The sequence below is a fragment of the Abramis brama genome (genome assembly GCF_963993115.1).
Source record: "Abramis brama genome assembly, chromosome: 4".
NCBI lineage: Eukaryota > Metazoa > Chordata > Actinopteri > Cypriniformes > Leuciscidae > Abramis > Abramis brama.
Window position 1 is genome coordinate 49,876,286 of NC_139966.1, and position 26,976 is coordinate 49,903,261.

The 26,976-nt window shown below is 36.8% G+C and overlaps 2 protein-coding genes across 2 annotated transcripts; one reads left to right on the forward strand and one right to left on the reverse strand.

Moving 5' to 3' along the window:
* LOC311082240 (scavenger receptor cysteine-rich type 1 protein M130-like) lies at window positions 1–26,741 on the forward strand (the record flags this gene model as incomplete). Its single annotated transcript, XM_084112972.1, has 28 exons — window positions 1–58; window positions 427–591; window positions 15,654–15,812; window positions 15,944–16,255; window positions 16,352–16,666; window positions 16,755–17,078; window positions 17,155–17,472; window positions 17,847–18,149; window positions 18,382–18,456; window positions 18,649–18,963; window positions 19,067–19,267; window positions 19,366–19,449; window positions 19,997–20,056; window positions 20,171–20,227; window positions 20,625–20,693; window positions 20,993–21,055; window positions 21,260–21,322; window positions 23,366–23,443; window positions 23,637–23,951; window positions 24,055–24,255; window positions 24,354–24,437; window positions 24,906–24,965; window positions 25,143–25,199; window positions 25,324–25,389; window positions 25,536–25,598; window positions 25,743–25,799; window positions 26,536–26,598; window positions 26,692–26,741. 28 exons carry the CDS (start codon window positions 1–3, stop codon window positions 26,739–26,741), a joined length of 4,035 nt encoding a protein of 1,344 aa, XP_083969098.1.
* LOC311081441 (thyroid transcription factor 1-associated protein 26 homolog) lies at window positions 8,162–12,699 on the reverse strand (the record flags this gene model as incomplete). The annotated part of the gene is made up of 4 exons (XM_084111978.1): window positions 8,162–8,442; window positions 9,957–10,062; window positions 10,160–10,512; window positions 12,691–12,699. The coding sequence occupies 4 exons, from the start codon at window positions 12,697–12,699 to the stop codon at window positions 8,278–8,280; spliced, it is 633 nt and encodes a 210-aa protein (XP_083968104.1). The 3' UTR covers window positions 8,162–8,277.
* Window positions 26,742–26,976: the final 235 nt, after the last annotated feature.

The window sequence follows — 26,976 nt, forward strand, 5'->3', positions numbered from 1 at the left end:
ATGGAGGGATTTCTGACACTCGTTTTACTCTCCTCTATAGTCACTATAACCACATCTGGTAAGTGCAAAATAGATTTTAAAGATGTAAAATGTAAAAAATTTAAATAAGTAGTTGTTTATAATGGCATTAGACCACTAGAAAATGAATAGAAGCCTTTGTAATATCTAGAAACTAAGATCTTGACACTAGATCATTAATTATCAGATACATTTTAAAATTATTTGAGTTTTTACAGGAAATCAATTTGTTATACACTCATGCCTAGCTTTAGTTGTCCAGTTAAATATATATATATATATATATATATATATATATATATATATATATATATATATATATATATTTCTATTTCATTTTGCCAACTTATTACATCTTATGTTTCTTGACTTTGCATGATTCGATCCCTTTCTCTCTTTCATGTACAGATTTTGAGACTGTGAGGTTAGTTGATGGTAACAGTCCCTGTGCTGGTAGAGTGGAGGTTCATCATGATGGTCAGTGGGGAACAGTGTGTTATTATAACTGGGATATGCCTGATGCTGCAGTGGTGTGTAGAGAGATAGGATGTGGAGAGGCTCTAGAGGCTGTGAGTAATGCTCGTTTTGGAGAAGGATCAGGACCAATCTGGATGTTTGATGTGGGCTGCAGTGGATCAGAGTCAACACTGAAGAACTGTAGATCAAGAGGATGGGGTGTTCATAACTGTGGTCATCATCAAGATGCTGGAGTCAGATGCTCAGGTGAGCGGCTCCATACATCACTCTGTTAATATACATCACTGATCAGACTTTCATTGATAAACATCTTATAAGCAATTTAATGTAATTGTTATCAGAGCAAATCATAAGCAGCTAGTTGATGAAAAGTATATTTTATTGTCTTAACAACTCAATTTATCTATTTAAAATCTATTATTAATGAAGGAATATTGTTTTATTTTCATATCATAATATAAATATAAATATATCATTGTGACAGATGGTCTTCTCTTTTGTGTAAATATATTCAGAAACCTTAAACTACGGAAGGTCAAGACTTGTGGACGGGTCTCACCTGTGTTCTGGGAGAGTGGAGATGCTTCTTGTAGGCGGCTGGGGTTCAGTGTGTGACGCTGCCTTTGACCAGCAGGATGCAGAGGTTGTGTGTAGAGAGCTGGACTGTGGGGCTCCTGTACAGGTGCTGGGAGAAGATGCTTTTGGAAAAGGAAAGGGTCAGATTGGATCAAAAGAGATTCAGTGCAGAGGAAATGAATCACACATTCGTCGCTGTCCATCATCAACCTCACATAATATAAACTGCACCCATGACAACGACGTGGGACTGATATGTTCTGGTAAAATGTCAATGTTCAGCCTTTCAATAGAGAAATCAAATTGTTAACTAAAACGTAATTATTTGATTGGTTTCTTCTTGGTTTGATCAGTTTCAGTAAACTCTGTGTTCTTTGTCCAGGTTACACTGACCTCAGACTGGTCAACGGTCCTGACGTCTGTTCTGGTCGAGTTGAGCATCAGTACTTCAGTAAATGGGGCACAGTGTGTGATGCATGCTGGGATATGAGAGCTGCCAGTGTCCTCTGTAGACAGCTGAATTGTGGGATTGCTGTGTCTGTTGTGGGATCAGACTGGTTTGGAGAGGGAAATGGTGAAATCTGGGCTGATGTGTTTGATTGTGACGGGAATGAAACAAAACTCTCAGAATGTTCCGTCTCTTCATGGAGTCGAGCTGAATGTTCTCATAGACGAGATGTTGGAGTCGTCTGCTCTAGTGAGCAGATTCACACTGTGATGAAGTCATTGGTTTCAGATTAAAATGTTGTATACATATTTGATAAATACTGAATTACAAATAAATACTCTCTCCAGAGAGTGAAGCTCATCTGAGGAACTGCAGCTCTCCACAAACTCTCAACTGCAGCTCCACACAACAGCTGTCAATCAAACACTTTGGTGAGAAAATCATCATCAGATTCTTTAGTTGTTAATGATAAATAATGTTCATGTACAAGCACTGTTTTTCTCTCTCTGAATATCAGGTCGCGGGTCCATCAGGCTGGTGGGTTCTGGGGGAGACTGTGCAGGGAGGCTGGAGGTTTTTCACAGCGGCTCATGGGGGACAGTGTGTGATGACTCCTGGGATATTAAAGATGCCCATGTGGTGTGCAGACAGCTGCAGTGTGGAGTGGCCCTCAGTAACCAGCAGGTACCAGCCTGGTTTGGTCCTGGTTCTGGACCCATATGGCTGGATGAGGTGGAGTGTGAGGGGAATGAGACGTCCCTGTGGAACTGCTCTTCTCCAGGCTGGGGGAAACATGACTGTCAACACAAGGATGATGTAGGAGTCGTGTGCTCAGGTAAACAGTAAAATAATGTGATTCATTTTTAAATATATTATTCAAATGTTTAAAGGAATAATGTACAGCTGGTAATTTCTGCAAAATAAAAACCAGGATCATCAGGAGCGGATGGATCATATTTTACAACAAAGTCCATCTTACTGTATGATGGTCTGATAGACAGCGCTGCCATGGATGCCGCTACTTTTTAAATATTTTTTTATTGACCAAGCAGAATCAAGTAATACATAAGATTCATAATATATTATAAAAATATATTTAAGTATCTTTTTCAGATGCTACCAGTGTGCATTAGCCTTGTATTAACCAGTTAATTTGGTGATATTTTAGGTTGAGCACAACTTAAACTCCAATATTTTTAATGCACATCCTTTTCCATCTAGAGTTTAAAGAGATCAGGTTAACTGAGGGCTGTGAAGGGAATGTGGAGGTTTTCTACAATGGATCCTGGGGTAATGTGTGCTGGAACCAGATGAACACAGACACAGCGAGTCTGATCTGTCAAGAGCTGAACTGTGGAAGATCTGATGTTTTGTCTGATTCTACACCAAGACTGGAATCAGCTCGTAACTGGCTGGATGAAGTGAAATGTCGACCACATGATTCAAATCTGTGGCAGTGTCCATCTTCACCCTGGGGACAGAACTACTGTAATAATGATGAAGTGGCCAAAATCACCTGCTCAAGTGAGATTATCTTTAAATAATGGTCTCAGTAGTTATGTTTCTTTAAACACAATGTTTGTATATGTGACCCTGGATCACAAAACCAGTCTTGTGTTGCATGGGTATATTTGTGGCAAAAGTCAACAAAACATTGTATGGGTCAAAATTATAGATTTTTCTTTTATGCCAAAAATCATTAGGATATTAAGTAAAGATCATGTTCCATGAAGATATTTTGTAAATGTCCCACCTTAAATATATAAAACATTTATTTTTGTGAATGGATGCAGCACAATCACCAATAGAAATGGACAACTTTAAAGGCGATTTTCTCAATATTTTGATTTTTCTGTACCCTCAGATTCCAGATTTTCAATAGTTGTGTCTCGGTCAAATATTGTCCTATCCTAACAAACCATACATCAATGGAAAGATTATGTATTCAGCTTTCAGATGATGTATAAATCTCAACAAAAAAAAAATTATTACACATAAGACTGGTTTTGTGGTCCAGGGTCACATATAATGTGGTGAATAAACTGTTTCTGAAACACTAAACTGAGCTTGTGGACAGAGCCTAAAATGATTTATGAGGCTTAAATTATGTTTTCACATTGATATGTTTCACTGAGAGAAGTTATGATTTTTGTGTCCTAATGTTCAGTTCTCTTAATATTTAATCTCAGAGGAGGAAAGTCCTGAGTCTCCTCTCAGTCGTCTGACATGTTCTACCTCTCCATCTCCTCACCAGAGACAGTGTTCAAGTAAGATTTTTAATTTAAGACTGTTTTCCATTAAAAAAGAATTTATTTGCATTTAAAAATCATAATCAAATTCATAAATGTAATCGACTAATCATACATTTAAAGCCCTCTTAGTTCAGTTTCTGTGTTTTGTTGTGAATGGTGTCCTGAAGCTGGTCAGTGATGTTGCTGTGTGTGATTTAGATCATGTTCCTCTCAGACTGAGGGGAGGTTTGGGCCGGTGCTCTGGGAGGCTGGAGGTGTATCATAACGCTGTGTGGGGTTCAGTCTGTGCTGATCTGTGGGACATCAGCGATGCTCAGGTGGTCTGCAGGCAGCTGGGTTGTGGAGCAGCACTGAGGGCTGATGGGAATTCAGTCTTTGGTGCTGGTGAAGGTGTTGTGTGGCTGAACAGAGTCGAGTGCAGAGGGAATGAGATTCACCTGTGGGACTGTCCTCTCTCCCTGAAGAACCACACTGACTGCTCCCACAAAGAGCACGCTGGACTCACCTGTGCAAGTCAGAGCAACACACTGAGAATTATTTAGTTTTATTTTTTTGACATTTAGAGCTAATAATATTTTTATTTAAAATATAATTTGCATTATTTTTAATGTTTGTGTCTGTCTGTTTTTACAAGGACAGATTTAACTGTGTCCACTCCTCCACAAACTCCTCCAGTGTCTCTCTCTGTGCTTGTGGTTGTACTGGGAGTTTTGCTCTTACTGCTCTTAGTGCCACTGCTTATACTGATTCAACGGAAAAGAGTGATGAGGAGAGGTAGGAGAGATCCAGAGACTGTCATATTGTGTCTTATTCAGTGTGTGATTAGTCATGTGTTGTGAACTGACAGCAGGTTTGTCTGTCTACACTCACAGCTCTCTCTGACTGGTACACAGGACTTAACAGGACTCCGACTGAGGGCGTTTATCAAGAGATTCATCACAGACAATATCACTTCACTCAGAGGGGTGAGTCATCATGGGAAAATGTTAAAAGCTTTAATTATGTTACAATTTATGTTTAGAGATCCCCTGTAGCCTCCCCTCGGACAGAATGACAAATACACTTTACTCTATTTGATTATATGTAAGTGTGAACTGATGAAAATTTATCCTGAAATAAGGGGAGACATCAGTGATCCAGATCTGATCCACTCTAGAACTAAAGCTTTTTCTTTCATTCACATTTGCCTTATCAATTTTAATCATATGAAAAGTTTTCTATATTCATGAAAGTCTCTCCACTGAGAATGTCAGATCGGTGTGACTATTTTTGTTTCTGGGTTTTTGATGCGTAATCAGATGAATCTGTAGATAAGACTTTACCAACCACCAAACCTCAAAGCTGCATGTTTATGTCTGTGTGTCAGTGAAGATCTTGTGTGAATTTTTAGAGAGTGTTAAGCACTAAGCAGGGGGTTATATTTGGTGCATTTGTAGAGTTGGAAGAGATAAAGAGCTTACTTAGCTTCCCAAAATATGATATGATTGATCACATCAGCTCTTTGAATAAATGATAGTTTATTGAAACAGAAATAGTTTAGTTCAAACATTTGGCTACTGACAGATGCTGAGCAACAGACATACTTCAGTGTACATACTGGATCAGTGTGTTATTGTCACTGTCTGATGCCGCTGGTCACTGTTTTTTCCCATGGACTGAACATCTTCCATCTGCGTTTGTCGGGTCGTGGAATGTCTGAGCAGTGTGGTATGATTTCTCAAAAAACTGTGATCTGATGATTGTCTCATGCATCTGTCACTGCGGTGTGAATTAGCCCTGAAAATGCTGTGAGCAACAGTGCCGTTCACACAGAACTGAGTTGTGCTTTAAAAACAAAACAAGTTGCAGAGCAGTAAAATGATAAAAAAAAAAGAAAAAAAAAAACATGGTCTCGAGATGTGTTTTCAGTGTTGTAAAAAAAAAAAAAATGATGCACCGAGATCAAAGATTTTTACTTATGTCTTTTATTTTATTTTTTTAAATAAATGTTTCCTTTCTATGCATCTTAATAATCTTTTCTTTATGAGTTCTAGTCATTGATTTCTATATTAATTTAACCATTATTAGCCTAATTGTTATATGCCTTGTGTTGCATGATTATTATTTTACATGTTCATTGATTTTCATATTCGTCAATTGATTGGCTCATCCTGTTGACCGTCTGTATTTTCCATCAGGATTGATTACGTGATGTAACATGGTATCAAAATAAGTCTCTTTCCATCTCTGTCTGCATGAGATAATGCAAAATCTGCAATATTCTCTTAAAGGTCTTAAAGGTGCAAAACCACAATTGCTTATTAAATTATTCCATGTCCCTTAGACCATGACCTAATCAGACCTGCTAGGGTACATTTTGTCTTAAGTCCATCATTAAATGGTTTCAAGAGAAGAACTTCAATAGGTACTTTCCCTAGTCCTTTCCTGTTACGTAGGCACTGCAAATAAAATGTTTCGTTTCAGAAGACTCTGGGCTTCTTCTTCTGCCTCTTTCTTTTCTCTCCTGAGCTTTCTTTTTTCTCCTTTCATTCTGCAAATATTATACTTCTTTTGGGTCCTTCTTTCTCTATACTCTGATCTTATCTTTTAGATACAATTCTTTTGGATATTAATACTTGTATTTACTTTTCTATCTTATATTGAAACTTATTTGTTACATTTTAATAAAATATGTTATTCCTTAATAATTAAAGACATAATCTCGTCTGCCTGGATCTCACTGCATCATAATCTAATAGACCCAGACTGTCATGAGGAGAATCTGAGGGATCTATGGTATTAAAAGTGTATTACAAGTTATAATGTGGTTTTATTTTACATGTGTATCAGAGGGAGATCAGGAGGAGGATGATGATGTGAAGAACAGCAATGAAGATGTGAAAAAACGGTTAGGTAAGATACTATCATCTGTTTACATAACCAGATACATTTCATTTTTATGTTGCTCAACTAAACTAAGCCTAAATGCAATTAAAACAACAGAGAATGTAAATTTGCTTTTGTTTTTAATAACAGGCTATGATGATGATGTGGGGGAGGAGTCAAATAAAGAGGGAGGTGCCATATGACTCATTGGCCACACCCACTGCCTCTTCATCAAATCATATTACAGTTCCTGGAGATATGGGGGTTTCTTAAACTACTGTTAAAGATTCATGTTTTTGATATCTGAAATATTTTTGTATAACAGGTTACATGCATTGCAACAAATTTTGTAGTATTTGTATGTTAATATTTTGGCTATTCTTTTTTATTTTGATATCAATATTTTGGCTAATAAACAAAAGATACCATTTATTCATTACATTGTCACAAATTATATATATATATATTTTTAAAAAGCAGTTAGAGGAAATGAGAAAACACAAAACATTAAATGTTTAAAGGAGTTGAATCAGAAAATCTGTTTACCACTTTTATTATTATTATTATAATATTACCAGATTATTATTAGGAATCACATTTTTCCATAAATTTAAATCAAATCAAATCAAATCAAGTATATTTGTATAGCGCTTTTCACAATACAGATTGTATCAAAGCAGCTTCACAGTATTAAAATACAATAATACAACAAAGTTTGTTTCTAGTGGAATTTATTGATTGATAGAATAAAATTAAATATCCCCAAAATATTCCCAACTGAGCAAGCCAAAGGCAACAAATTTACTGCCATATTATTTAGTAATAGTATTTATTGTGTACTGTCAGCTTGAATTAACTTAAGTAGAGCATAATTTAACCTTTATTTAAAAAAATGATTGGCTCATTCTCTAATTTAGGGTACATTTCATGTCAGCAAAGCACAAGAGCACTGTCCTTTTTCAGTGGAACATTAAGTGTCTCAATATAGTATATTAATTCAGTGTTACATATCTGTTATCTGCAGAGCTTAAACATTAACTGTTTTTACATTTTTTAAATTAAAAACATGTTTTTACTTCAGAGTTTGTCAACTATGTTACGGACAAACAGGGTGTTATAAAAACCATTCAATTCAGTCTTGCACTTGAAATGAAATGCAATTTAGAAGGCTCCTGAGTCTATTTCTGCCACACATACAATTGTTATTTAAAATGATTTTCATAATGAACCTTTTTTTAAAGATGAACATGCAATGCATTTATAACTGTCCTTATGGACAAGGATGTTTTTCATCATAAATCTCCATTAAAGTTATTTTTGATCATTAAAAAAGATGTTATAGTAAACTCCAACCTAATGAAGAATATATTGCACATATTGTCTGTGTGATGTTATTTCATGAAGCAAATTTACACATAAAATGCAATTTGTTTGAAGAAATTTGATTGTATAAGTATATTTAACATCAGTGGACATGCAGTGTACTCTAAATTATAGAATCACCCGATTACTGTAAAGACACAGTTATACACATTATGTAAAAAAAACACTCACCCAAACTGCACATTTTATTGTGTGATGGTGCATTTTTACTTTAAAATGCTTTAAACAAGTTGAAACAGTTTTTAAGTCTGATGTGAGTTATTTGCGCTGCGCTTGAATCTTTTGCAGCAATAGCTCCATCTGCAGGTTGAGGTTGGGCTGACCCTTCTTGGTTTTTCTCTTCAACAGCTGATATGTTGCTGTTTTCTTTTCCTTGTATTTCTGGAGAGCCTCCTCATGCTGAGATTTGTCTTTCAAGAATTCCTACAGAGACACACATAATAAAACATGTATCAATCATTTAGGTAAAGAATGTAAGGGTGGTGAAAATGTGTGTATGTACATGACATAATGGATCTTACTTAAAGGCTTAGTTCACCCAAAAATGTACAAAAAGACATCAATTACTCACCCTCATGTCATTCCAAACCTGCAAGACTTTCGTTCATCTTCGAAATTCAAATGAAAATATTTTAAAAGAAATCTGAGAGATTTTTGTCCTTCCATTGACAGTCCACGCAACTACCAAGAGACACGATCATTTTATATTATTTATATGATTCACATATGTGACCCTGATCACAAAACCAGTCACAAGTAGCACGGGTATATTTGTGGCAATAGCCAACAATACATTGCGTGGGTCAAAATTATTGATTTTTCTTTTATTTACATTTACATTTATTCATTTAGCTGACGCTTTTATCCAAAGTGACTTACAATTGCTATACATGTCAGAGGTCGCACGCCTCTGGAGCAACTAGGGGTTAAGTGTCTTGCTCAGGGACACATTGGTGTCTCACAGTGGATTCGAACCGGAGTCTCTCACACCAAAGGCATGTGTCTTATCCACTGCGCAAAAATTATTTGAATATTAAGTAAAGATCATGTTCCATGAAGATATTTTGTAAATTTCCTACTGTAAATATATAAAACATTTATTTTTGTGAGTGAATGCAGCAAAATTGGCAACATAAATGGACAACTTTAAAGACGACTTTCTCAATGTTTTGAGCACCCTCAGATTCCAGATTTTCAAATAGTTGTCTCTCGACCAAATATTCCTAACAAACCATACATCAATGGAAAGCTTATTTATTCAGCTTTCAGATAATGTATAAATCTCAATTTAAAAAATGTACCCATGTGACTGGTTTTGTGGTCCAGGGTCACATATAAACATTGATCAGCGAACATAAACAGAAGCTCAACAGATCCTGCTTGGCGCGCGAGAACAAACCTCATTGGTTCTTGCTGAAGCTCAAACGTGCTGCGTAACACGAGAATGAACCTCATTATTTATTTCTCGCAAGCTTGAGCTTCAGCAACTGATGTGTGAGTTGCTGAATGTTTATATGTGAATAAAATCCTAAATTAAATCCATTCATCATATAATTTTCTCTTCAGAAAATTCAAACTAAAGTTTTACAATCTCTTTATGACCTTTTTGAAGCTCAAAGTGGTAATTGCGTGTCAATGGAAGGACAGAAATCTCTCAGATTTCATTAAAATATCTCCATTTGTGTTACGAAGATGAACGAAAGTCTTGTGGGTTTGGAACAACATGAGGATGAGTAAATCATGACAGAATTTTCATTATTGGGTGAACTATCCCTTTATTGACATCATCACATAGGACTCGGACATTCATTAAGAAATGGAAAACTGTACAACAATTCCATCATCCTGAGTAAAAGAACTGCATTTGTAGACTCTAGCACTGAGTATACATTTGTTAGAAGTAATAATTTATTATTGGCCAGTTTCTATTGCCTCACCTCTCTTTTTCGTGCACATTCCTCCTTCATCCTCTCATATTCTTGCTTTGTCTTTTGATACGAAGACATTTTATGCTTCCTTTGGATGAACAGGGCCTTGTGGGAGCTGATGACACAAACAGGAATGTGGCTTTGCTGATGCAAATGGACTATTATTTGAATATAATACACACACAGGAACATACACTTATCTGTTACTGTACCTGTCAGACTGTGGCTGTGCTGGTTTATTAGATGAATCAGGATCAGGGTCGGTAGTTTGGTCAGTCGTTGTGTTTAAGACGTGTTTCTCAGGAGAATCTGAAGAATCCGACCCCATGTTTAGTTCATCATCTGACTCTGTCTCTTTATCCAGTGCTCTTCCTTCACATCTTTTCTTCTTTTTCTCCTGCTCTTCTTCATCTAGTCGTTCTTTTTCAGCCAGGTACAGATGTCTCAGATGCTCGGGATATTTCTCCTCTAACTGAACTTTTGATGCTTGGTCTTTCTTCCTCTCCTTTCGAAGAAGTTTGTTGTATTCATGCCTTACTTTCTCCTTCCTTTTGAAGGCAAACCCCTGACCTGATGAAGCATGAGACAGAGATGAGATTCAAACTGAATCCATTCACATTTTAGTCCTTTATTATGGATTATTAAGGATCTATAACGTTATTAAAATATACATTATTGCCATTTATTCAAAAATTAAATATATTTTCTTTAGAAAATGGTTAGAAACGCGCTATTGTGCTTTCACATAGCCTAATGCGTTTGCAGTGTGCAACTGATCCGCGGCTGTAGGCCTATACCACAAACACAACATGTAGGCCTATTCACTATTTTTATTTCATATTCACGTTTAAACAATACAAAAACAATGTACAATGCATTACTTCTATATAGGTTTATATAGTAAGTTGATCAAGCAATTGGCAAAACATGTAAACATGTAGGCTACTTATGTTAAAATAGCAAACAGCCACCACCCCGAAATGCACTGTAGGCCTAAATCAGGCCGTCAGACGTCGCCTAAGATGGCGTGAAAAACCTGCATCTATCTTCTCGAGTCAAATTTATAAAAGGAAACTTATAGCCTAATATATATATGATAGTAGGCTATAGCCTACTAAATGTTTCCATTTTCTTCTAGAATAAAGCCTCATCATGTACATGCTGACCTGACTCAAAGGCAAAAATATCCAATATTACATGGCAAATGAAAAAAATTGTCAGTGAAAACCCTTATATTAAAACCCCCTAAAGAGTGTCAATAGATTAGGCCTACATACATTCTGTCACTCTGTGCATAGGCTATAAGGCTACAACAGCAGATAAAGTGTAAAATCACTGTGCAGTGAAATGAGCTCTACTACATGAAACAAGTTAGCCTATAAATGTTGCTATAACTGAAGAAAAACTGGTAACGCTTTAGATTACAGCCCGGAAAGTACTGCCTAATTAAAGCGATTTTACAGTGTAACTTTCGGTAAGGCTACAGTAGCAAGTACACCTGGTAGGATTGAACCCATCAAACATGAACAGCATCAAGATAGATTAATGTGACGCCAAGTTCGCTTCGTTTCGCGTTCAGAGTCGTTGTGGACGCGCCCGGTATAACCGGTGAGTTTTTGTGCAATTAATGGATACATTGTACTTCAGTCGTGGTCATGGATTGAGTTGAGTTAATTAAATTGTTGATACGCTAAAGCAAGTAGGCTAGGCCTACTGTAGCTGCAATCTCGGGAAAAGTTCAGACGGAACGGGAGAACGGAGCGGGTGCGAAATGGAGTTCGATAAATGGATGTTGCTGTTCAACATTTAAGCTATTACAATAAAATCACTGACCAGCACAGAGCACACAGTGAACGTATAACTAGACGCAGGGTTTCTCAAGTTTTATCAAAAGCTTGGAGTGAGATCACATGCGGTTAGGGGAGGAGCCCTAATGGAGCCCCGCCCCCCAATTTTACCCATTGTTCATAATTAACCAGCACAAATTGAAATTATAACAATTAGTCAATCTGATAAATGACAAAGCAATTCATCACATCAAATATACTCTTTAGTGTTAGGCTATATTTCAAAATTACAAATATACAAAAATTACAAAAATATAACAAATTGCTCCAAACAGATTGGAAAAACAAATGTATTAAAACATATTATAAACACAAACTTTTATGTTCGATGCGATTAATCGATTTGACAGCCCTAGTTTAAACATACTTTTTTTTAAAAAATGTTTGTTGTAGTATATATTTTATTATAGTGTTTTTTTTTTCTAATATACATTTTTGAGTCATGAATAATATTATCATTTTCTCCAACTTATAAAAACTCTGGTACAATGCTAATTATTATCTCAAATGGTAAAATATATTTTTGCTTTTTCCCTGACATTTTTGAAAAATACAAATGCAATGGCAATGATTAATGTATGTTTTGACAGTATATAAAATATTACCCAGAGCACTCTGCTTTAATACATGTAGCCTTAATGTAACTAGAAAGACTATTAATACAGTATAATATATCATTTAAAATAAAATTAAGAAATACATTTTCATTCCTTCCCATACCCACTAACATTTCCCTTAGTTTCAGATAACGTAAGCTAGCCAAACTGAGCCAAAGCTTCTGGCCTGGTTGCAAAGTAGTTGTAGAGTTTTTGACTGCATTAATAATAATGTATACGATGGGCTATATATTAAATGTTCTAGCCTAAAAATGTTAGACGAGCTTTCTTCCAACTTACCTTCTCCATCACGACGTGTGTTCGCGCGATGTTGTTGGTTACCTAGTAACGAACGTACGGTGGCCGAGAATGTTCCGTGTGTTCGCGCATCTAACGCAACCTGGACGAGATGCTGGCTGCAGGAAACTTCACTCTGTGTGCCTGCGCCTCGTATACAACGTTATATATAAAGCTTGCAGGACAACTTGGTTGGCATTGCCTTTTCAGCGTGAGAAATACACGGTGTGGCGTGTGAACTGGTTGAATTGCGTGTGTCTCACGGCCAATGCGTGAGACTTGAGAACCCTGTTAGACGTTCTGTTGTTGTAGGGGGAGACATTACAGTTAAAAAGGAATCCAACTAATGTTTTATTTTTTCCATATTTTTTTAAATTATAAATTGCCTCTTTCTTTTATGGCTTTATTTGAGTTTCATTTGATTTTTAATAAACACTTACCTTTAGAAACGATTCTTATGAGGTTCTTATTATGAGACCCTGCTGAAAATACAATAAATAAGCTTTTCACTCTCACTACAGTAGGCTAGCTTATATTTACATCATTGTCATTCTGTGTACTGTATTAGTGCAATAGCCTATTTCATAAAGGCAGACAAAGAGTAAAATTAATGTGATATGAACTGAACTAGGGTGAAGTCAGCAAAAGCGGGACATCAGCTAAAATGGGACAAAAAAAGCTTTTTGGTGTAGGCTAGTGCTCTTTAAAAAATAATTTGCGATAATGGTGGGTGGTCTGTCCCAATTTACCTTAAAATGTTAGATAAAATGGGAAGTGGGACATCCAATAAAATAAAAGATAATTCATTGCTTAATGTGAAAAGTTGTTTTGTTTTACAGAAAATGTCACAAAAAGGAAAAAAACATGTGAGTCAAACAAGAGAGGTAAAGCCTATCAGTGGAGTGAAGAAATAATGAAAGGATCAACACTGAGTAGGGTAAAGGCCCGTTCACTCCAAGCACGATAACTAGGCCTATATAGATAACTATAATGATAACTATACTGTATTTGCATCCACACCAATGAACGATAACCTTATTTCTCAGACTGTGAGAAGGAACTAGAAAACAAAATTACTAGAAATGAAATTGTTTTTTGAAAACAAAAACAAAGCTTTTTACTGAAAGGTCAAAGGTTATTACTGGTTCCAAAATGTTTTAAAAAGGAGCCTAGAGCTGTGCATGAAACATCATCAACACAATCCGTTATAGAGTTGTATGTTTTAATAAAGTTATTGTTTTACTTTTTGAAAAATTTCTATTAAAAAAGAATTTGTACAATATCCTGTTGCAAGCAATTATCCAATCACAAACTTGATTCAATTGTGTGTCCCAAATTTACCCGAAGACTATAGAATAAAAATGGGTTCTTCTCATTTTTGAGTCTTTGTATATCTTAAAAAAAAAACATATTCCTTCAAACAACCATAGCTGGAGATACAAGAGACCTTGAGCATTTGTTTAAAACAATAATAGTGTAGGTATAGATTTATTTGTATTTAATACACAGTTTACCAAAAAAGTGTCCAAATTTTGCTGACTTCACTCTATCTAATAAATTAAAATTGTAGCTATAAACAAAGTAGCTGTAAACAAAGTAATTTACATTTTCTGCCAATAAAAATGTAGGCTATGAGAAGCTCTAACATAGACACATAAAGTGTTTTGCTGCTATCTGCTGGAGGAATTATGCATTGCAATATTAAACACATTACAGCTACAAATGTGTTGAATATAATGCCAAATGATGAATATATGTGGAAAAGAAAACAATGTTTATATACAAATGTGGTCTGAAACTTTTCTGTTTGTTGTACACAACCATTCCAGTTAATTTAATAATTTATTAACATACTGTTAATTGTGCTCTTGGTTAGAACATAATAACAGTATTGTAAAATACACTTGATATTATACACATTTGTTCCAAAAATGACTTTAAAATGTTCATTTTAATATGATTTATATATTTATAACAAAGATCAAGTATTTTTGTGTGTGAAATAAAGTGTCAGTAAGTGAGCAGTCAGTCATCAGTCAGTCTTGTATGCTGTGTGTGTAGATACAGGCTTTGATGCTGAATATAACCTGCAGTGTTTCTCTATCAATCTCCTGTAAGTTTAGTGTGACTTTCTCTCCACGCTGACATATGACTGACACGAGTCTGTCCTCAGTGAAGTGTCTCTTCACACTGGAGGAGGAGTCCCGCTCATCAGCGCTCACACTTTATTGATATATATGGAGAAAATAAAAATGCTGCTGTGTGATTTGTCAGTGATTGTGTTTGATGATTTCCTCTGTTGTGTCTAATAAGGTAACAGTGAGTGTCATTGGCAGCTGTGAGAGTCTCTCTCTCTTTAGGGGACTGACAGGAGCCAGTTTCTTCAGTGTGTTTGAGGGAGCAGAGGAGAAACAGAGTCAAACAAACAGTGTGACGAGCAGAAGAAGATGGAGGGATTTCTGACACTCGTTTTACTCTCCTCTATAGTCACTATAACCACATCTGGTAAGTGCAAAATAGATTTTAAAGATGTAAAATTTAACATTTTTAAATAATTTTTAAATTTGTCTATGATGGCCTCATATCACAGAAAACGGCGTAGAGGCCTGTGTAATAGAAATCGAGATTTTGAGACAATAGAATATTAAATATTATTAATATGTTATAATTTATTAAAGCATTTACAGTCGACCAGTCTAATGATGAAAAGATATGAATATACAGTATGTTAATCAAATTATTAATATTCTACAGATGATTGTAGACTGTTCTGATGCTACTGGATAAACCTTTCTCTCTTTCATGTACAGATTTTGAGACTGTTAGATTGGTTGGTGGTAACAGTCGCTGTGCTGGTAGAGTGGAGGTTCATCATGGAGGTCAGTGGGGAACAGTGTGTCGTGATGACTGGGATATGACTGATGCTGCAGTGGTGTGTAGAGAGATAGGATGTGGAGAGGCTCTAGAGGCTGTGGAGGATACTCGCTTTGGACAAGGATCAGGACAAATCTGGATGGATGATGTGGGCTGTAGTGGATCAGAGTCAACACTGAAGAACTGTAGATCAGGAGGATGGGGTGATCATAACTGTGGTCATCATGAAGATGCTGGAGTCAGATGCTCAGGTGAGTCTGTTCAATCTGCTTACTTGTTAGAAAAAGAAATGTAATGAAATTTATATTTATCTTAATAATGAAATAATTAACACATCACACATTTTTGTTACATTGTTTATTTACATAATGTAAACACACAGGTCGCCTCCCTAGTCTCGTTAATGGATCTAATCTGTGTGCTGGAAGATTAGAGATACTTCAGGGAGACACATGGTACACAATGTGTGACGCTGCCTTTGACCAGCAGTGGGCAGAGGTTGTGTGTAGAGAGCTGGACTGTGGGGCTCCTGTACAGGTGCTGGGAGAAGATGCTTTTGGCAAAGGAGACGCTCAGACGTGGACACAAGAGATTCAGTGCAGAGGAAATGAATCACACTTTGTGTTCTGTCCTACATCCAACTCTTCAAATACACACTGTTCCCATGACAATGCCGTAGGAGTAATATGCTCTGGTTAATAATATTTTATACCTCTCTTTACATTATATTACACATAAAGACATTCAGTAGCCTCAAACTGTGTTTTTTTACTCAATAACCTTTGCACAGGTTACACAGATCTACGACTGGTAAACAGCTCAGACTCCTGTTCTGGTCGAGTTGAGCATCAGTACTTCAGTAAATGGGGCACAGTGTGTGATGCATGCTGGGATATGAGAGCTGCCAGTGTCCTCTGTAGACAGCTGAATTGTGGGATTGCTGTGTCTGTTGTGGGATCAGACTGGTTTGGAGAGGGAAGTGGTGAAATCTGGGCTGATGTGTTTGATTGTGACGGGAATGAAACAAAACTCTCAGAATGTTCCGTCTCTTCATGGAGTCGAGCTGAATGTTCTCATAGACGAGATGTTGGAGTCGTCTGCTCTGGTGAGGGGGTTTTATTTAAGAAAAAAAGTTATAAATTACCTATATAAATCTTGCAATGACTTAATTAAATGCCACATCTTTCACTCAGATTCTTCTCTGGCTGTTCATGATGGTCTGGTGCGGTTGTCTGGAGAGAGACAGTGTGAGGGGGAGCTGGAAGTTTCCATCCATCAGGTCTGGAGGAGAGTTCTGCTGGACTCCTGGAGTCTCACTGAATCCTCTGTGGTCTGCAGACAGCTGGGCTGTGGCTCTGTGCTGAACTTCTCCGGCTCCTCTTCATCCAGTCCTGAACACAGTCATGAGTGTGTGACGGGCTTCCAGTGCTCTGGGAGTGAAGCTCATCTGGGGAACTGCAGCTCTCCACAAACTCTCAACTGCAGCTCCACACAACAGCTGTCAATCACCTGCCTTGGTGAGAACAACAACATCTGGGCAGATTCTTCAGTTGTTAGTGATCAATAATGTGTTTTTCTCTCTCTGAATATCAGGTCGCGGGTCCATCAGGCTGGTGGGTTCTGGGGGAGACTGTGCAGGGAGGCTGGAGGTTTTTCACAGCGGCTCATGGGGGACAGTGTGTGATGACTCCTGGGATATTAAAGATGCCCATGTGGTGTGCAGACAGCTGCAGTGTGGAGTGGCCCTCAGTAACCAGCAGGTACCAGCCTGGTTTGGTCCTGGTTCTGGACCCATATGGCTGGATGAGGTGGAGTGTGAGGGGAATGAGACGTCCCTGTGGAACTGCTCTTCTCCAGGCTGGGGGAAACATGACTGTCAACACAAGGAGGATGTAGGAGTCGTGTGCTCAGGTAAACAGTAATGTGATTGATTTTTAAATGTATAATTTCAAATGTTTAAAGGAATAATGTGCAGCTGGAAAATTTTTGCAAAATAAACACCAGGATAATCAGGAGCGGATGGATAATATTTTACAACAAAGACCATCTTACTGTATGATGGTCTGATAGACAGCGCTGCCATGGATGCCGCTACTTTTTAAATATTTTTTTATTGACCAAGCAGAATCAAGTAGTACATAAGATTCATAATATATTATAAAAGTATCTTTTTTCAGATGCTATCAGTGCTAGTAGTGTGCATTACCCTTGTATTAACCAGTTATTTTGGTGATATTTTACAACCTAATTTCCAATATTTTTAATGCACATCCTTTTTCATCTAGAGTTTAAAGAGATCAGGTTAACTGAGGGCTGTGAAGGGAATGTGGAGGTTTTCTACAATGGATCCTGGGGTAATGTGTGCTGGAACCAGATGGACACAGACACAGCGAGTCTGATCTGTCAAGAGCTGAACTGTGGAAGATCTGGCGTTTTGTCTGATTCTACATCAAGACTGGAATCAGCTCGTAACTGGCTGGATAAAGTGAAATGTCGACCACATGATTCAAATCTGTGGCAGTGTCCATCTTCACCCTGGGGACAGAACGACTGTAATAAAGATGAAGTGGCCAAAATCAACTGCTCAAGTGAGATTATGTTTAAATAATGTAAGATGGTCTAACTAGTTATGTTTCTTTAAACACAATGTTTGTATATAATGTGGTGAATGAACTGTTTCTGAAACACTAAACTAATTTGATGGACAGAGCCTAAAATTATTTATGAGGCTTAAATTATGTTTTCACATTGATATGTTTCACTGAGAGAAGTTATGATTTGTGAGTCCTATTGTTCGGTTCTCTTAATATTTAATCTCAGAGGAAAGTGATGAGTCTCCTCGGAGTCGTCTGACATGTTCTACCTCTCCATCTCCTCACCAGAGACGGTGTTCAAGTAAGATTTTTAATTGATGTTTTCCATTAAAATATGCATTTAAACAAGAATTTACTTGCATTTAAAAATCAAAATCAAATTCATAAATGTAATCGACTAATCATACATTTAAAGCCGTCTTAGTTAAGTTTCTGTGTTTTGTTGTAAATGTTGTCCTGAAGCTGGTCAGTGATGTTTCTGTGTGTGATTTAGATCATGTTCCTCTCAGACTGAGTGGAGGTTTGGGCCGGTGCTCTGGGAGGCTGGAGGTGTATCATAACGCTGTGTGGGGTTCAGTCTGTGCTGATCTGTGGGACATCAGCGATGCTCAGGTGGTCTGCAGGCAGCTGGGTTGTGGAGCAGCACTGAGGGCTGATGGGAATTCAGTCTTTGGTGCTGGTGAAGGTGTTGTGTGGCTGAACAGAGTCGAGTGCAGAGGGAATGAGATTCACCTGTGGGACTGTCCTCTCTCCCTGAAGAACCACACTGACTGCTCCCACAAAGAGCACGCTGTACTCACCTGTGCAAGTCAGAGCTAAACACTGACCGATAATAGTGATTTTCACATCATTTTAGTGCTACTAACTGTGTATTTGCATGATTTTTAATCTGTCTGTGTCTGATTTGACAGATTTGTCAGTGTCCACTACTCCTGCCACAACAACATCAGCTTCTCCTCCAGTTTCTCAGACAGTGCGCTCAACATCAGTCACTCCTCCACAAACTCCTCCAGTGTCTCTCTCTGTGCTTGTGCTTGTACTGGGAGTTTTGCTCTTACTGCTCTTAGTGCCACTGCTTATACTGATTCAGCAGAACAGAGTGATGAGGAGAGGTAGGAGAGATCCAGAGACTGTCATATTGTGTGTTATTCAGTGTGTGATCAGTCATGTGTTGTGAACTGACAGCAGGTTTGTCTGTCTACACTCACAGCTCTCTCTAAGAGGAGACACAGGACGACGACTGAGGCCGTTTATGAGGAGATTCATCACAGACACAATCACTTCACTCAGAGAGGTGAGACATGAGCCGTGAAACTTATTTAATATTATTAATAAGAGAGTCTGTCAGACACTTGATGTTCATCTATTATTAGTCCTGTTAAACCTCCGGCTTTAAACCAGAGAATTCCTCACAGAAAACCACAGAGCTGCAGGTGCATGTTTATGTGTGTGTATGTGTGTGTGTGTGTGTGTGTGTGTGTGTGTGTGTGTGTGTGTGTGTGTGTGTGTGTGTGTCAGTGAGTGTCTCTTCCTGTCTGTAATTTGAGGTAATAAGGTTCATACATTTGTAAGTTTAGGTGCAGGTGTGTGTGTGTGTGTTTGTCTCTTCCTGTGTGTATTTCTGGAAGGCAGTGAGGAATGGGTTCATGTGAGGATACATGTGTGTTTGCTAATAGGCCTAAAACTTAGGATTTCTGCCTCTAATGCTTTTAGAATGTAAGTAATTAATATTTGTGTTGTGTTGTAAGTAACACAATGCTTCATGATCCAAAGGAAAAATGAGGATTCAGTCTGTATGGAATTATGAACATGTTTCTGACTGTTCTGCTGTCCTTTAACAGGAAGTCTCGTCTCTGAAGAACTGCATTCTGGGTATGAAGATGCTGATGAGTTTCTCTCAGGTTAGAGCTGAAGTAGATCCAAATCAATAATTTGATTTACAAATATAAAAAAAATATTTACACATTTTAACACTAATTCAACTGTTCACAATACTAAAACTTTTATCTTATTAGAAAAAGAGTTCAAGACTGCATATTATGATGATGTCACCAATGGCAGTGTCCTGAAAGGTCAGTGATCCCGCTGTGTCCCAATCAGAGGCTGTGTCCCAATCAGAGGCTGTGTCCCAATCAGAGGCTGTGTCCTCCGGAGGTCGCATCTGAAGACTGCATACGTCACTGAGGCGGTCTCATTTAAGAAAAATAACCGTTAGATTGCAAAGTAAGAAAGAAATTTCAGTATTTTACACCTCATGAGGAATAACAGTCAATTTTATTACGGTTACTTCTCTTAAATAAGACATCCTTGATGAGGTATACAGCCTTCAAACGCGACGACCGGAGGACACAGCCGACGAATTGGGACACAGCAAACATTCATTACCCAAAACCTGCAACAGTATATTTTACATTTATTTTGTTTCCCAAAATATTAAAAAATGCCCAAATTATACATGTTTTGATGCAGAAGAGATGATGAAGGAAATCACACCGGGATACTATGATGATGTCATCACTGATGGACTGAAACCAGATCGTGAGACAGGTGTCGTTCGGTTATTCTATAATAGGAAGAAATATTTCAAATATATTAAAATCTGTATATATATACATAATATATTGTCTCATGTTAAATTTACAGAATACACACCTGAGAGCTATGATGATGTAATGACAAGTGGACAGAACTCTATCAAAAATGGTGTTTACTTTTTTATTGTTATTGGTGTATTTTCCATAATCCTTTTATAGTGATTTATGATATTATGGGTTAATCCCATTACATTGTATTAAGATATAATGCAATGTTTGTTCTGTCTATATGTTCATGTGTAGTGGACACACCAGAGCATTATGATGATGTCATCATTAATGGACAGATCTTTCCAGATGTAAAAGGTGAGTCACACAGAACTGCAGTTCATGATCACCTTCACCCACTAATATTGAACATTTCTACCATTAATGAATCATCACGACTTTATCAGGAGTAAATCTAATAATCTCAGACAGTCATGAGGTGAAAGAGATCAATGACATCATTAATGACACAAGCTGATTTACAAACTACAATGTGAGGTTTTTATTTCACATGTGGATCAGAGGGAGATCAGGAGGAGTATGATGATGTGAAGAACAGCAGTGAAGATGAGAGGAACCTGTTGGGTAGGTTATTGAACATTTCTATAGCCTATATCTGCTTTTATTTGTTATGTTGCGTATTTAAAGTACATCTTGATGCATTTATAACAATGAAAATATGAGTTTGCTTTTGTTTTTAAAAACAGACTATGATGATGTGGAGGAGGAGTCAAATAAAGAGGGAGGAGCCATATGACTCACTGACCACACCCACTGCCTCTTCATCAAATCATATTACAGTTCCTGGAGCTCCTGGGAGATTCTTATGTTGTCTCTAATGCATCAGTGCCTTATGTTTTTATGCTATTTCAAATCTTTTTGTATGAAATGCTACATGCGCCGCAAAATTTGATAACAAATAAAAATAAGTTTTCAGTATTTGGCCTGTTATTTTTTCTATTGATATCAACGGATACTCAAAAGAGATGTTTTTTAATCAATTAATTAATTTGTATGAACTTAATGAATTTATTTTTTTTAATTTTTTTTAAAGAGCATTTGCAGGATAGTGGACAAAAGAAAAAGTTGGGAAATAATTTTTAGTTACAGTATTTTAGGCAGTTGACAGCACTATCCAATGACAAAATTTAAAATCAATTTAGAGCATAACAATTCCCAATGCAATTTTATTTTATACATTTTATTGATAACAACAAAAAGGTATGCAAAGATAATTTTGGTCATCAATAAATAAATAACACACATTTAAACACCGATCTCAACTGCAGTTTATTGTGTGATGGTCCATTTTAAATTTAAAATGCGTTAAATAATTGTAAGTTTTTTAGTCTTATTTTATGGTTGATAATGAATATTTTGCATTATCTCTATCTGGAGGTTGATGTTGGACTGTCCATTCTTGGTTTTTCTTTTCAACAACTTTTCAAAATTTCATAATTTAAAAATTTCATAATTAATTTCATAATTTAAAAAATTCATCTTTCAAAAATTCATACAGACAGACATAATAAGACATGCATCAATCATTTGCCAAATAATTGACAGTGTGCTGAATGTGTTTACATGATAAACACAGTACATTCACTAAGGGATCCATGAGCTCAATTTCAAATTCTTTAATAGGATATATCTTACACCAATGAGTATTAAGAAGATGTTTATCAACGCTACAGGCCTGTGCTTCAAGTGCAATAAAGATAAAGGTACATTCATGCATTGTTTTTGGTACTGTGACTAAATTTTGTCATACCGGAAGAAATTACATAGTGTAATGTAAGATCTTCTTAGACTACACTTCAATATGACCCCAGCTTTGTATTTATTGAATCTTAATGTGAACACTCTGTTTAAAAAAAGATGCAATACAGCTATTTGTTGTCCTGGTATACTCAGCTAAAAAATGCATTTAGTTACTTTGGTCTGCATCACAGGCTCCATCCCTTAAAATGTGGACATCACAGATCGCTACATGGTTACCACTTAAAAAGCTCACCTACGACAAACATCAAAAATCTAAAATTCTGGCTGATATGATCTCCCCTTTGGGAATATATAAAGGAACTCTGTTAACATGCATATCAGACCGCTTTTAATCTCTGCTAATTTCCTTTGATTTCCTAAATTAATGACATTGTTTATCTGTGGTTGTTGTTGTTTTATTATTATTATTTTTAGGTTTTGTACACCCTGAAACATGAAGATAACTTTATTATGATACTGTTAATATTAGTTTTCATCTGTGGGCAAACAATAAAAAAAATAAAAAAAAATAAATAAAACACCACATAGACACAGGATGAGTCAAAATGATTATAGGTATTTTATGAGATCAATGAATAATTCTAGATACCTTATTATCAGAGTTGTAGATTTTGAGAATGCACATTAGCTTTTTTCTATGAATGATTAAATTTACAACAGCGCATAAAAATGTGATCCGAGTTTCACAAACAAAAAACGCAGACAGACTGAATGAAAATGTAAATCCACTCTCTGTCAGAAGGTGATGCTTATGGAACAGAAATATAATATTGGTTTTCCCGGAAACCAAAGCAGAGCTATGATTTTTGAGTCCTAATGTTCAGTTCTCTTAATATTTAATCTCAGAGGAGGAAAGTCGTGAGTCTCCTCGGAGTCGTCTGACATGTTCTACCTCTCCATCTCCTCACCAGAGACAGTGTTCAAGTAAGAGTTTTAATTTAAGACAGTTTTCCATTAAAATGTGCATTTAAACAAGAATTTATTTGCATTTAAAAATCATAATCAGATTCATAAATGTAATCTACTAATCATACATTTAAAGCTGTCTCAGTTAAGCTTCTGTGTTTTGTTGTAAATGTGTTGAAGCTGGTCAGTGATGTTTCTGTGTGTGATTTAGATCATGTTCCTCTCAGACTGAGTGGAGGTTTGGGCCGGTGCTCTGGGAGGCTGGAGGTGTATCATAACGCTGTGTGGGGTTCAGTCTGTGCTGATCTGTGGGACATCAGCGATGCTCAGGTGGTCTGCAGGCAGCTGGGTTGTGGAGCAGCACTGAGGGCTGATGGGAATTCAGTCTTTGGTGCTGGTGAAGGTGTTGTGTGGCTGAACAGAGTCGAGTGCAGAGGGAATGAGATTCACCTGTGGGACTGTCCTCTCTCCCTGAAGAACCACACTGACTGCTCCCACAAAGAGCACGCTGGACTCACCTGTGCAAGTCAGAGCAAAACACTGACCGATAATAGTGATTTTCACATCATTTTAGTGCTACTAACTGTGTATTTGCATGATTTTTAATCTGTCTGTGTCTGTTTTGCCAGATTTGTCAGTGTCCACTACTCCTGCCACAACAACATCAGCTTCTCCTCCAGTTTCTCAGACAGTGCGCTCAACATCAGTCACTCCTCCACAAACTCCTCCAGTGTCTCTCTCTGTGCTTGTGCTTGTACTGGGAGTTTTGCTCTTACTGCTCTTAGTGCCACTGCTTATACTGATTCAGCAGAACAGAGTGATGAGGAGAGGTAGGAGAGATCCAGAGACTGTCATATTGTGTGTTATTCAGTGTGTGATCAGTCATGTGTTGTGAACTGACAGCAGGTTTGTCTGTCTACACTCACAGCTCTCTCTAAGAGGAGACACAGGACGACGACTGAGGCCGTTTATGAGGAGATTCATCACAGACACAATCACTTCACTCAGAGAGGTGAGACATGAGCCGTGAATCTTATTTAATATGATTAATAAGAGAGTCTGTCAGACACTTGATGTTCATCTATTATTAGTCCTGTTAAACCTCCGGCTTTAAACCAGAGAATTCCTCACAGAAAACCACAGAGCTGCAGGTGCATGTTTATGCGTGTGTGTGTGTGTGTGTGTGTGTGTGTGTGTGTTTGTGTGTGTGTGAGTGAGTGAGTGAGTGTGTGTTTCTTGCTGTATGTATTTTTAGAGGGTAATAAGGAGCGGTTCATATGTTTGTATGTGTGTGTGTGTGTGTTTGTCTCTTCCTGTGTGTATTTCTGGAAGGCAGTGAGGAATGGGTTCATGTGAGGATACATGTGTGTTTGCTAATAGGCCTAACAGAAAACAAATGTTTTTTGATCCAATGGAAATGAGGATTCAGTCTGTTTGTGATGATGAACATGTTCCTGACTGTTTTTCTCTCCTTTAACAGGAAGTCTCGTCTCTGAAGAACTGCATTCTGGGTATGAAGATGCTGATGAGCTTCTCTCAGGTTAGACAGCAGAAGCGCATATTCATTCCACTCAAAATAATTTTTCATTGAATTCAACCTAAATAAATAAATGTAATTAACAAATTCTAATAATTCTAATAAATATTTGACTAATGGCACAATACATTTTAAACACTGCTGTTTATTAATATATTAACATTCTGTTCTCCTTTTTAGCAAAAGATTTCAAGACTGTATATTATGATGATGTCACTAACAACAGTGGCCTGAAAGGTCAGTGACCTTTTTAATTGATCACATGATTTATTACCAGATGATTAATAACTTAATGATCTCATGACCTGCAAAAAGGACATATTTTGGCTTTTGTATCCAAAATTATTCTGTGTTGATGCAGAAGAGATGAAGGAAATCACACCGGGATACTATGATGATGTCATCACTGATGGACTGAAACCAGATCGTGAGACAGGTGTCGTTCTGTTATTCTATAATAGTATATTGAAATACTTCAGTATATTAAAGTTATTTCTGTATATTAACGGATAATAAAAAAGTGTTTTGAATGTGATTCATTTGTGTGTTTGTGATGAATGTGTGATTTTGTAGAAGACACTCCTGAGAGCTATGATGACGTCATCACCAGTGGACAGAACTCTTATATCAAAAAAGGTGTTTTTTTAATTGATTTTTTTTAAAATATATTCCTTTAAAATAAACCTCATAACTGATAATACTTAAAAATGACTATCTTAATGTTTTTATGTTTTAATGTTTTTTCTGTTTAACTTTTTGGGCTTATATTTGCACGTGTAGTTAACACGCTAGAGAATTATGATGATGTCATCATTAATGGACAGAGCTCGCAAATAGGTGGGTTGAACAGAACTACATTTTATTATCAGCCTAACATGTTTACATGAGTATTAGACATGAGCTTTGTGTAATCAAGTCACTTAAAGGGAAAAGGGATTCAAATAAGATAAAGATGTGTCCCAATTCAGAGGCTGCATCCTTTGAAGGCCCGAAGGTCGGAACGAGTGTTGTTAAATGGGACGGTCTACGGGAGATTGTTCTTGTCGCCTAGCAACTGTGACAGCGATGATGAGCGGCAGTAACGTTTTTACTGGACTTTTTTGAAAGTTATATTAAACTGTCCGATACCAAAACAGGGTTCACAAACTGTCTAAATATGTTCACCATGGTCCATTTCTATATATAATAAAGAGTATAAACTATATAATCACATCTTAGTAAGATATGTCAACATTTGAACCGCTTTAAAGTTTTTTATTTTTACATTTGTATCGTTAGATATTTGAGTAAGCTGAAACCCAAGACTTGCATTTAAAAGTGTAATTCGGCAATTTTCTAAAAAATAATCCTGTCGTCACCGGAGCACAATGAATTCTGGGTAGGCAAGGCCACGGAGGATCCGTCTGTTGTATCCTTCATTTCACGGGAAACAAAGGCACATCTGGAGGCGCATTTGAAGGAGCCTTTAAATTGGGACAGTCTTCGTCCATGAATTGGGACAGTCTTCGTCCCTGAATTGGGACGCAGTTTAAGTGTTTTATATTCTGATGTTTTTTATGTCATTCTTGATCAGAGGGAGTTCAGGAGGACTATGATGATGTGATGAGTGTGAGTGAAGATGTGAGAAACCTGTTAGGTAAGTTATTAAGTTATTGTTAGTATGTTTTCCAGATTCATAGACTCAATTTAACTGATTACAACATAAATTAAGATTTTGTTTTAATAACAGATTATGATGATGTGGAGGATGAGTCAGAAAAGGGCCATTCGGCTCAATGACCGCGCCAGTTCAAGAAATTTGATACGCTTAAAAGTTTGAGTGAAATTGCTATTGATATATCAAATCTCAGGTTTTTATGTGTTTTTGTTTGTTTTTTGCATTTAAATGTATATGCCTCTGTGAGATTTTGTATTGTTTATTATGGCCTTGTTAATAGCAGTAAAACAAACAACAGTGCCTTTTCTGCTAAATTACCAAATAAACAAAAATGTGATGTAACAGCCTCACCATGGT